Source organism: Vanessa atalanta, chromosome 11 (genome assembly GCF_905147765.1).
Source record: "Vanessa atalanta chromosome 11, ilVanAtal1.2, whole genome shotgun sequence".
In the NCBI taxonomy this organism is placed as follows: Eukaryota; Metazoa; Arthropoda; class Insecta; order Lepidoptera; family Nymphalidae; genus Vanessa; species Vanessa atalanta.
Genome location: NC_061881.1, coordinates 12334996 through 12348142, shown reverse-complemented (window position 1 = coordinate 12348142; position 13147 = coordinate 12334996). Strand labels below are relative to the sequence as shown.

The 13147-nt window shown below is 33.9% G+C and overlaps 1 protein-coding gene across 1 annotated transcript in view; it reads right to left on the bottom strand.

The window, feature by feature from the left end:
- LOC125067436 (neuropeptide SIFamide receptor-like) overlaps positions 1 to 12899 on the bottom strand; it is a 143538-nt gene extending 130639 nt beyond the window's left edge. Inside the window, exon 1 of the mRNA XM_047676048.1 lies at positions 12383 to 12899. Coding sequence (XP_047532004.1) covers positions 12383 to 12899 — 517 coding nt within the window. The remainder of the gene's footprint in view (positions 1 to 12382) is intronic.
- Between the last annotated feature and the right edge of the window lie 248 nt (positions 12900 to 13147).

Genomic DNA, 13147 nt, shown 5'->3' with positions numbered 1-13147 from the left:
TTCTTATACTGCCGATTGGCTTTGAATAACGATACCTAAGATATTTGGTGAATCCTCGACACTGACTAGAATAAATGATGATTGGGTCCCACCCAAACGGCTATAAAGCCTGATCTAGACACGCGGTAGCGTGTCAGCCAAGTTCTAGTATAGCAGAACTGGCGTGCAGCACCGTGTGTAATATTACACGAACCATTTGGAGCCACTTTTGACCTCCTCATAATTCAAAAACTATTTGACATAAATGTGTCAAATTTGGCTCATATATTGAGACTCGCGAGATACATATGTGTTCCAAATTTCATAAACGCATCTCAAATGGTTATTTAGATATTAACGTCTAAAAATCGTCATTTTTATCACTGACTGACCTATAGATCAAAACTATATCCTACTTCCAGGTGACCTTGAAAGTTCAAATTTGGCATGCAGGTAGATAATTAGGCCAATATAAAGGAAAAAATCTGAAACTGGTAATTTTTTATCATTTTATTATAATTTTTCATTTATTGGGTCTCTTAGGAACACTTAATATATACTTAGTTCCTATAATCCTATAATAACTGTAATAAAAAAATTGATGTAAGAACCAGCAATCAAAACTTATGACAGCCCGTCTTAATGTGGATTTTAAGATCTTCACGTGAATATATAACAAGTTGAATACCACCCTTAAGTTTTTTAAATCCAAATATTTCCGTTTTAGTACTTATGAGTATAGCCGACTTTCGTATTTATTACGTTATTAACTGGCATTTAGCGCACATCAATGGTGCAAAATCATTATACTTAAAAAATTAATAATAATAGGCATTTCGGTACACGGCGCGCGATGCGACGCCGGAGCAGCGGGAAAGGAGCGTTGCGATTAAACCTTAACGCGGACGTGTCTGAGCGAGTGGCAACCGCGCTCATAAGAATTATTTCAATGCCTTCCGATGGAAGCTGCCTAGTCTATTCGACTGCATATTTTTTGTTTGAGTATACTAGTATACAACAATAAAATAGGTTTCGTGTGACTGTAGTAGACTATGTATATCGTAACTGGAATGATTTAAGTTTGTACTCTAGCGCTACAAACGGGAATCCTTATTGCTTGGAAGAACAGTATCGAGCAAGCATGCTGATGTCAGCAAAGGACTGGTGTATGGGTCCAATGGAAAAATAGAGAAGGTACATTGGGGACGTCGACAACAGCAATAGCGTCGGTAAAATAACGATTCAATTTAAACATAATTTAATTTGCAAACTAGAAGTCAAAACCATGTTACAGATATTAAGTAATGTACATATATGTTCAAAGGAAACAATTATCTATTTGCTTAGCATATTCTACTACTATACACAAATTACAAGGCCTTCGCATTGACGGTGCTCTTTTCGACATAGGCTCCTCTATATTAAGTAAAGAGCAGGCTTACGTTGGCCTCTCCAGAGTTAAAACCTTAGATGGAGTACATCTTATCAATTTAGGTCCAAGTCAAATTAAAACACAAGAGAACTCTATTGTAGAGTACAACCGTCTGCGCACGTATTACCACCCCTACTTGGGCAAATTAAGTATAAACAGAAAACGCGTAAAAAAAATCCGGACACTGAATGGGCAATTCACTCGAACATTTCAGAGGTACCTACAAGAAAAATAAGAACGTATAAAAAAAAAGACAATTTTACCCCGTAAACGTAGGAAAATAGAATAGCTTAACAAAAACCATTTGGTATTAATTTTGTTATTAATAAGTACCTACTAATAATTTATATACAAAAAGTAGTGATATCCCATCAAAAACATAAATGTAAAAATGAGAGCCAAGTTAAATATTATGATATATACCTTGGTTGTTGACTTCAACGACAAAAGAAGTGAGATCTAAATTTGTGCCAAGTTAAATAGTCCTTTCTGAAATTTATTTATAACTACATAAATATCATTTCTTCTTATAACTTGGGATAATATATTGTTGCCTAAGGTCTGACTTGGCTAGTTCTTATATGCTTATAAACACAACTTGTAGTTTGTGTTTAGAATAACAAGTTATAATTCAGAACATCTATTAGAATGGAGGACAGCTCAGTATTGCTTAGTTAGTATTAACGTACATTAAGAGCTGCAATGGTCCAGTCACTAGAAAACATGAATCTTAACCAGATATTGCGAGTTCATATCTAGACAAGTACCATTGAATATTTGCATGCTTAATTTGTGTTTATAATTCATTTGTAAAGGCTTAGAACTTACGAAGGCTATAATATAATTCGTATATGGGAACTAGCCAAGTCAGACCTTAGGCAACAATATATTATCCCAAGTTATAAGAAGAAATGATATTTATGTAGTTATAAATAAATTTCAGAAAGGACTATTTAACTTGGCACAAATTTAGATCTCACTTCTTTTGTCGTTGAAGTCAACAACCAAGGTATATATCATAATATTTAACTTGGCTCTCATTTTTACATTTATGTTTTTGATGGGATAACTCATAACCTATACCACCATAATCTATTATCACAGGTAGAACTAAGACCGCTATATGGACATTTATCAGTAAGGGAACCCTTTTTTATTTACATTTTCATTACCCTTTTTTTATTATACGTTTCATGACATGTAATACATTCAGCTCCAAAAGAAAACAATGAAGATTCTCTTGTAATGTAACAAAAACGAATAATGCTTTACAAACAATGACAGAACTAATTTTACATATATATCATTTAATTTATTAAAACATCGCAATCATATTAACGAGCTATTTACAATTTTATCTTATTGCCGTCTGTAAATTTATAGACAAGATTAACTCTGAATGTGTCCAGAATAGCGCGAAACGTTTTAATTAAAGGTTTATTTGATAAATCCGCATGTTGCCGTCAAATTGATGATGTGGTTGGCTAGACGATATCGCTCGTAAAAATCATTTTACCAGCAATAAGATGGGTGTTTAGTTAGTGTTGTTAGTCTTTTGGTCTATCTTTGGTCGAGTGTAAATCACACTTGTGAGAATTTGAAATTTTATCCATCGATGTTTCATATTTATATTTGAAACAGCCTGGAAGCGATCGCTTCATTCCTAAGGTGTGTTATTATAACTAAGAAGTACATAAATTTAATATTATGTCGTCTAACTTGCAATCTTTAATTGGTGGTAGGACTTTGTGTAAGTACCACTCACTATTCGGAAATTCCTCCACCAAACAGCAATACTTTGTATTTTTGTATTCTAGTTTGAAGGGTAAACAAGCCAGTTACTATAGGCCCAATAGGACATCATATGTTAGATTTTAAGATTGGTGGCCCATTGCTGATGTAAGGAATTTTAATATTTCTTAAAGCGTCAATGTCTACGGATGGTGGTTACGAATTACCATCAGGTGGCACATTTGTCTGTCCGCCTACCTTTATCATAAAAGTCCATTAAAAATTTCTTGAATTCTGCAATTGAATAATTTTGAAAGGTTTTTATTTGGGATTCTATTGAAAAAGCGTATACATTGAAGATTTTCTATGGTTTTCTATACTCTAATGTTTACTTGAATTAAAAACGATACTTATCTTAGTTTATTGACTGAACGAAGATAATATCAAATTGAAATATAAACATTTATCGAAAATATTTAGCACACAAGATAATTTCTAGTTTTAATAGAGATTTTCATTGCGTAGTCGATGATTTACATCAAATCCAGTGGTCACTACCCTTTTGTTTCCTCCCAAACTGCAAACGTGTGCTGAAATGAAACAAACTTAAGTTTTACAGTATTTAATAGCAAAACTGCAATAGATTGCTGCGATAGACAAAATGATAACGTAAAGAAGAAAAGAACGCCATCCAATAGATTGTTTAACTCCTGCAATGTGACAAAGACTTTATCGCTACTAGATCTTCTGAAAGTCTATGTACATTTTTTTATGTGAGTTAACAGAACTTAAATCAACAGAGACGTGTATATTTTTAAATATTAAAAAGAAAAAACAAAATCTTTATTCTATATATAAAGCATTACACTAATTTATTGGTTGTGGAAATCTTCATTTGCTTGGAAAGTAACAGACCTGAGCAAAACCAGCTAAATTAAATCAGTGATATATTTCTTTTGATTTTTTTTCGACCATTGTTGTTTTCTATTTATTTCTATTTGTATCGGTCTGGAATCTATCATAGCATATTTATTACATTTGAAGCATTACACTCGCATATAGTTTCTCAAAAATCTACGACTAATTCTAAGTAAATTTCAATTTTAGGTTTATTTATTGGAGCCATTACAAAAAGTAATTCTGTAAATTAGTGAGGAATTGGGTATCCTGCTAATTACAGATGATACTTCAGCATCAGGTCAAGATACTCAATTTTTTAAACGTATAGTATTTCACTCTTTGCGTGATAAAATACATGATTACAACAAATCATAAAAGAACGAGTGAAATTAATTCTAAAATAAAAGAACTAAACTAAAATATCACACAGACGCTCACGTAAATGTAAAGCAATGGATCTGTTTCCTTCACATATTTCTTACAGAACGTGACGGAAGATAAGTTACAATACATAAACTTACTATGACGATAGTGCGCCAGACTGATAAATTAAGTGATACTTTAAATAGAACTCGGTTCTAGTATTCTTGCCACGTTGCCGAAACTTATCAAATACACGAAAGAAAGAAAATATACACTATTAAAACATTAGAACAGGATAGTTTTATATTATTTTGAAGTACTACTAAAATCTGGTAATCAGTGTTGTGATGACTGGTTCAATGGTATAGAAGTTGATGAGCAGTGCAGTTTAATAGTTATAGTACATTTATCATGTGCCATTTTTAATGGTGAACCGTCTTACGGTAATTCTAATAAATTCAAGCACATACTGACATATATATATGTACATACATACGGTTTCACCTAAATTATACGCGTCGATTATTATAAGGCACATAATGGTAAACATATCCTTTCAAAATGATTTCCTGTTGTAAAATGGATTATTGTCAAAGACTTAAGAAATATATTACTTTGGTACAAAAATTCGATCCTTAAAGAGATTAAGGTTCCATTTATTCTTGGCACATACCCCCAAACTTCATGTGGGGTTTCGAAAATACCTTTTCCAGCGACAACAAAAAAAATAGTAATTGGTGTTAGATACTGCTTAAGAGAAGATGAGTCCTCTGTCTATCAGTGGAATATCAGACTTCATTTTATACGTAAGCGTAACAGCACTTAAAAAACGTTTTATTTAATGTTACAGTCGATTACTGACGTATTTTCATGAAATCGCGATCGAAAGTTAAACAATTCGACTCGGGTATCGTTAAAGCGATTTGTCAACAAACACGAATTTGCCAAATAGACAAGAAACTAAACTGAACTATCGTAAACTATTCCAAGTGGTTTTAGTTAGAGGTACTGGTAGTTACGATTCTCTAATTAATGTTGAATATTTCGTACGGCTCAATTGTTCTAAGTGTTTTAAATGTAATGTATTTATATTAACCGTAGAGGATTTTTTTATTAATACAACAGACGGAAAAAAAAACTTTAAATTATATTATATATCTGATGTTACTATCGGCAATAAAATATTTTACAATATGATAAACTTAATTTTTTTTTTTATCATTAGCAGCCCGTAAATGTCCCACTGCTGGGATAAAGGCCTCCTCTCCCTTTGAGGAGAAGGTTTTGGAGCATATTCCACCACGCTGCTCCAATGCGGGTTGGCGGAATACACATGTGGCAGAATTTCGTTGAAATTAAACACATGCAGGTTTCCTCACGATGTTTTCCTTCACCGCCGAGCACGAGATGAATTATAAATACAAATTAAACACATGAAATTTCAGTGGTGCCTGCCTGGGTTTGAACCCGAAATCATCGGTTAAGATGCACGCATTCTAGCCACTGGGCCATCTCGGCTCTTATTCATCATTCATCTTATATCATTATAGACCACTACAATTAAGAGTTCAAAATATTGCTGGTATATTAAGATTTCAAACTAAAAGGACAGTATAACTGTACGCCGGCAAACTAGTAGCTTCATATTTTATAGTTACAGCTTGTAAACGTTCCACAGCTGGCCTAAGACCTTCTATCCTATTGGAAAGGATTGGAGCTCCATCCAACACGCTATTCTAATGTCACCCGCATTTTTATTTATTTTTTACGTTAAAGATGGCAAACGAGCAGGAGGCTCACCTGATGGTAAGTGAATACCACCGCCCATGGACATCTGCAACACCAGGGGGTTTGCAGGTGCGTTGCCGGCCTTTCAGGAAGGAGTACGCTCTTTTCTTGAATGTTCCCAAGTCGTATCGGTCCGGAAAACTGCCGGCGAAAGCTGGTTCCACAGAGTGGTTGTGCGAGGCAGAAAATGTCTTAAAAATCGCGCCGTTGTGGATTTTTGGACATCCAAGTGGTATGAATTTTACATGAAGATTTTTTTAAACCTGTGATCTTAGATTTAAAACCACGTCTCCCAATCACTTAGCCACCTCAGCTCTTAAATTTTCAAAGGTTATATTTAGATTTAGTTTCAAAGTCGTGCTCTTTTAATTCGATTCAGTACGATATCATTAATGGAAATGTCTCGTCGCATTTTGAAACTTTTAATAAAGATATTTCGGTCCCTTGGCGATTAATACTTTCTTGTATATGGGTCAAATATTATGCGACAAATTTGCGATGTAAAAATTCTGATAACTTGTTTTTGGGGTCGGTAGTGCCTGCAGAGACGGAAGAATTATTAACAAAAACAATTGCAGAAGCATATCGCTGTTTTTAGTGATGTCAATGTCCTATACTATGTGACATAACATAACATAAGCAGCCCGTAAATGTCCCACTGCTGGGATAAAGGCCTCCTCTCCCTTTGAGGAGAAGTTTTGGAGCATATTCCACCACGCTGCTCCAATGCGGGTTGGCGGAATACACATGTGGCTGAATTTCGTTAAAATTAGACACATGCAGGTTTCCTCACGATGTTTTCCTTCACCGCCGAGCACGAGATGAATTATAAACACAAATTAAGCACTTGAAATTTCAGTGGTGCCTGCCTGGGTTTGAACCCGAAATCATCGGTTAAGATGCACGCGTTCTAACCACTGGGCCATCTCGGCTATGTGACAATTAAGTTTTAATCTTAACTTTGAGACGATAGTGCAATTGCTAGAACACGTGGATTATGCCGAATATTACGAGTAAAAACTGGCCTCTCAGGATTCTCAGGTTTGGTGAAAAAATCATTGTAAGGAAACCTGCATGAATCGGTTGAAAATTATTTTTTTAAGTAAATTCGTAAAATCCAAAGCGAGCCTTAACAAAAATATAATAAACTAAAATATCGCCAAAAAATCGACGTCAATTTCTTTCTTCGAATATGGAAATGATATCACGAATAATACAAATCGGTTCATAAAAGACGGAGTTCTATATTTAAAAACAAAAAAAGAAATTTCCAACAAAAATATGAGGTTAAGTCGAAATAAGCATAAAGTTTCTTTGGTCGAATAAAAATTGTTTTATTATTATTATAATATTATTATATTGCCTATGTTGGTGCGACATACGAATCGGTCTTCCTGTCAAGACTCACCAACATTTTTAATAGATAATCCTTACAAAATACAGAGTATACAGATATATTCTAACTCGAATATATCTGTATATATAATTCAAATGTAACGTATGCAACTGCGACGTGCTATTACTCTATTACGATTGATTCCTGCTCCTGAAACTATATCGTGAGCAAAGTTGTAGTAACAAATAATTTCCCTTGTTATAAATTGTTACAAGTGACGCTGCCAAAATATTTACAGGGTTGACACAAATATTTTCAACTATTGAAAGGATAATAAAATTATGTACCATCGAAAAATTTAATTGATCAGTTACTTTTTGTAATTGTGATCATTTTAGTACGAACTTGAATTGGTAATATTTTTTTTTATAATTCAATGATGAATACTAATTTCACTTTAATTAACGGTATTCGACTCTCGTCTGACGTCGACTTATTAGACGTGACACTCAATAAATCGGTATAACAAACGCGAACTATCCTTACAGTAGTCGCATATCACCTTGATATTAAACATTTCAACATCTTAATCTCTCCGTAAACATGTGATAAATAGCTCTAGCACCGGGAGCACACATGCGCATTCATCGCGCTCTTCCTTGGCTTTTTTGTACATATTTCCGTCTCTTTTCACAACATCATTCCCACAGATTGCAGTAAAGCGAGAGGAAAGACACATAAAAAATACCTTATTTTTTATGTCTCGCTGGATAACCGCGTTACCCGTTTCCCCCACGTGATGGGAGTATGTGGAACTCGCTGGCGCCCGAGGTGCCTAGTGTGCCCATGTACACCGGAATACCAACTAAAAAACCAGCGGTAACCTCTCCGTCTTTTCGGCGGGCCTCACGAGATCGCTTTCGCATACTACGGTTGAGCCCTGATCCAAAAATGAATACTCGAAGAAGGCAGTAACAAATTTGTGAAATACAAAAAAATACTAAAAAAAAACATATTTGTGGAATAATATAATTGTAGAAGTACTATTCAGGTTGAATTGCTTACGACTAAATGTGGCAACCCTTATGTTCGACGGCGGTCTACTCATAGCTTGTACACCTATATAAAGTAAATGAAATGAAATATTACATATAATGAGGACATCGCCTTCGGTATTGCTTAAACTAACAATAAAAGTGAAACTTATACCAGTATAAAAGTGAAACGGACAAGTAAAAATAGTTTTTAAGCGAACGGGCATATGGACCACCTGATGGCCACCTAATAAATATTAACCATTCCTTATGCGCCACCAATTTTGGGAGCTAAGGTCTTATGTCCGTCATTAATCAGGTAACTTAATAATCAGGAGTTATTCTGACTCAAAGATACTGAATAATGCTGTTTGACGGTCGAATATAATTATTATAAACGTATGACACAAAGTGACAATGCTATACCACCAAGTAGGTTGCGGTACCACTATAGATGTAGGTTTCAACAGTTTTGTCTTCAACCCTCTAAAATTTTCTTTTTCCCATGATATAAAGAATAACTTTCTTGAGGGTCTGAGTTTCTTTCGCCGGTTTAGGTTAGTTAGGGTATTTTCTTTTCCGAACCGGTGGTAGTGTTTATTTTATTATCAATAAGTAATTGTAATGCCTCCATATTGAATGAAGGAATTTGAGTTTTTGAGTTTTTTTTTGAGTATAATTCGTATAAATTATTATAACTATTAATGCATTATAACGTTTGGGTGAACATTTTTTTTTTATTTTTGCTGCGGTGGCAGTTATTCGCGTATACCCAAAAAACATTACATTCATAACGATACTAGAATTAATGAATGTTAAAAAAACAGAAGGTAGAAAACCTTCACATAATAATCATATATATTTATGTTTGCGTTTAACTTTATTCGGTTAAGAACCGACTTTGACTGATTTTTCTTACGTTGGATCAGTATTCATAAGTGTAGTGTCAAGTTTTATATAAATCACGTTGAATTAAATTTTCAAAGAAATAAAAAAGAAGGTTTTCAATGTGGATGTTTATATTTGGTCCCATTTAAATTTCATCTGGTGATGAGTTGCGGAGACAGACAACGGAACTCTTCAATAAATGCAAGCTATTCAACTGCGATAGCTGTGTTTTTATTGCTATTTGCTGTTGAAGTCAGTATTACTTTTTCATTTTTAAAAAGAATGACATAAATATATATATATATATATGAATAAAATATATATATATATATATATATATATATATATATATATATATATATATATTTATAGGAAACGCAACGAAATAAAACAAATCGATTACATGAATTACATTAAATTTTACAAATATTTATAACTATTACAAAAAGCAATAAATTAAACCTTCCGAAATCGCCTATAAACAAAAATATCTATATCGTGTAATGTTCTTTATTGCGTGACGATAAGTGTGACGCGTATAATTATACATACATTGTGTGGGTTCTATTAATACCTGAATCATTGTAAGCTACGAGGACAAATTACTTCAAATAGTCATAATATGTGCGTGGCAACACTGGCTATTAAATTACGTATCGCTTTCAGTCGCCCACGCACATAATACACGTACTGTATTACATCCTCTGACGCAATCACGTACTTACTTATCAACAGTAACAGCCTGTAGGCTTCCTCACGACGTTTTCCTTCACCGCCGAATACGAGATGGGTTATAAACACAAATTAAGCACATGAAAATTTAGTGGTACTTGCCGCACTTGAACCCGCAATCATGGGTTAAGATGCACTAGTTCTAACCACTGGTCTATCTCGGCTCTCACTTACTTATCGCTCATTATTAATTTAAGAAACGCCTCGTAATTCTTACGGATCGTATGTTTGTAATTCAGAAGTTACTTACAGGTTAGACGGCTACGAATAACGGTTAGTAGAATGATTGTATGTCTGAGGTTTCAACAAAAATGGTCAACGTCAATTCACTTTTACTATCCGTAAGTCCGTCCGTTCACTTGGTGGTAAGGCCTTAGGTAAGCGCACCAGGGTTACCTTATCACATATTCCACCGCCAAACGAGATACTTAGAATTGTTGTGTTCCGGTTTGTGTCAGTAGTGAGTCAGTATAACTGTAGCCACAAGGGGCATAGCTTCTTAGCGCCCAAAGTTTGTTGCTCATGTACTATATAAGGAACGGTTATATTTCTTACAGGGTCAATATATGTTGACGTGGTATTACAATCTATCTATTATAAATTGACAAAAAAATCAGAATTACTTTCTCGTTTATAATATTAGTGAATCTTCATTCTCTGTATAAAGTAAAACATTCTGTATAAAGATTGGCTCTATAAAGTTCAGATTTATGGAATTCCTACCCAGTTTCAATTGTGTTAAATTTGAATTATACATATACAAATACAGTCAAACATACGACCACTACTTGCCTACAATTTGTCAGATTGGTTAACGTTTATGGTTAGTGCTCCGGTCATTAATTTTGTAGCGTGATGTTTACAGCCGTTCTCAATAAACGGAATATCTATCATAAAAAAAAACAAATCACATGGTCATCCTTGGTACTATAACATTTAAACATACAAAGATTCCAAATATAGTATTAGTATATATTGAAATTTCAAACATTGACATTCAAAGAGACCAAGCGCGGTCCAAAAGTGGGTGTCATAGGGCTCATGACTTCCTAAATAGAAAAAAACCGTCAAATTGAAAATTTTCGTTTTTTTTTTAAAAGTATTTTTAATTTGATAGTTTAGCTGGTACTTTAGAGTTTTGAAAACAGTCATTAATTTGTTTTTGTAAGGACCTAATATAATCAACTGGCCAATAAAATTAGAAAACTGTCATTCGACCTCCCCTAATATTTAATAGACAAATTTATGAAAAAAATATATAAATGTTCGTGTTTAATATCTTCAAACAAAATTAAATCTCTTGCTTTTACGTCAAAAAACTATCAACGGTGAAATAAATTTCTCAGACCAAAAGAGCACTACCGCAACAAACTTCTGATATTCTGTTGTATAAATATGGATACATACTTGCGAGATTTTATTAGGAAACACATCCCACAGACAGGAATTAAATCATTCATAATCATTCGACATAAAATATATTTTACATACCCTTATTTTATCAAAACAATTTTATTCTCTAATAATAATCATCCAACAAATCAGTTATCAACCACACAGAAAATAAATAAATAATTTTCAAGTCAACCGGATTTATCTAAGCATTGGTATGTAGTCTAGAGAAAATTATAACCCACCCTAAACTGCGCTGATTTATTGATATCATTCCCGATAATCTTTTTCCTCTTCATATTCTTATTTTTCACATATTTTTTTTTATATAACGTGAACGTTATGATCGCTATAATTTATAAAACTATACATTGAACATGAATATTTATGTGATACTTTATTCATAATATTTAATTTCAGCAAATCTTCATCACAATTTTTTTTTTCTTGAAAACGTAATGTTAATTTTTATGAGTGAAAACCTCTCTAACAAAAAAAATGGACAGATTTTTTTGTAAATTTAGTAGGTTGATGAATATTTTATTTGAAAATTCCCGACTTAAGTCTTACTTAAGGTTCTAAACTAAAATAGCTTTAAGCTTATATTTTAATTATTAAAGACAATTTTCTATCACATTATATTATTGTTAATATAAAATAACTTTATTACTTACCATTTAAATCAATCAGCTCTGCATATACAAATAAATTAAATACTAATTATCCAAGATATGATAAGGTTAAGTCAATTTGTGTTACATTAGAACCTTATCATAACTGTTAAATATATAAAAAGTGGATACTCACGGACAAATATGTTGGACATTAGAGTGGCGGGTAAGCAGAACACGATCACTAATATATCAGCAACAGCCAGATTCACTATGAAAAAATTGGTCACAGTTCGCATCCGAGGGGAGCGGTACACCACAGCGATCACGAAGCAGTTCCCGACTAGGCCGACGATAAACACTAGAAGATATGCCACACAGTAAACTGCAGTCATCGCACCACTGTGTCTATACATAAATTCATTGTCAATCGCGCCAAAGTCAGATCTATTCATCGTTATGTTCATCCTTAACGGGTGCCTTTCATCCATGTGAGTAGACAGCGGCTCCATGTCAGGCAGTACGCTGTTCTCCGGCACGAACCTCGTATTTATCACCTCCATTATAGAGTTCGATATGACATCAACGAAATGATTCCTTGCGTGGTCCCGCGAGTGGTTCCTGTGCCTGAAATGATGTCGCTCCCCTGGATGTTGAGTTGAAGAGTTTTGGAAATCGTCCGAAAAATCACTTAATACTCTTAAAGGAGCCATTGTCACTTTAAGTCATTCTAAACTACCTTCTAATCACATCAAACGCTTGCAAATAAATTTACACAGCACATAAAATAATTCGATAGTTAGAAAAGTATTAAAAGTTCCGAAGTTGTATCACGCTAGGTCGTAGCGGGTCTACGCGTGTCTGGTGTGGCGGTCGCGCGCCGTCTGAGCGTAGAGCCTCTACAGCGTAGGCTCGCTGTTCCGACGCATGTGCATTTTTGGTGCCTATTCAACGCAATCCG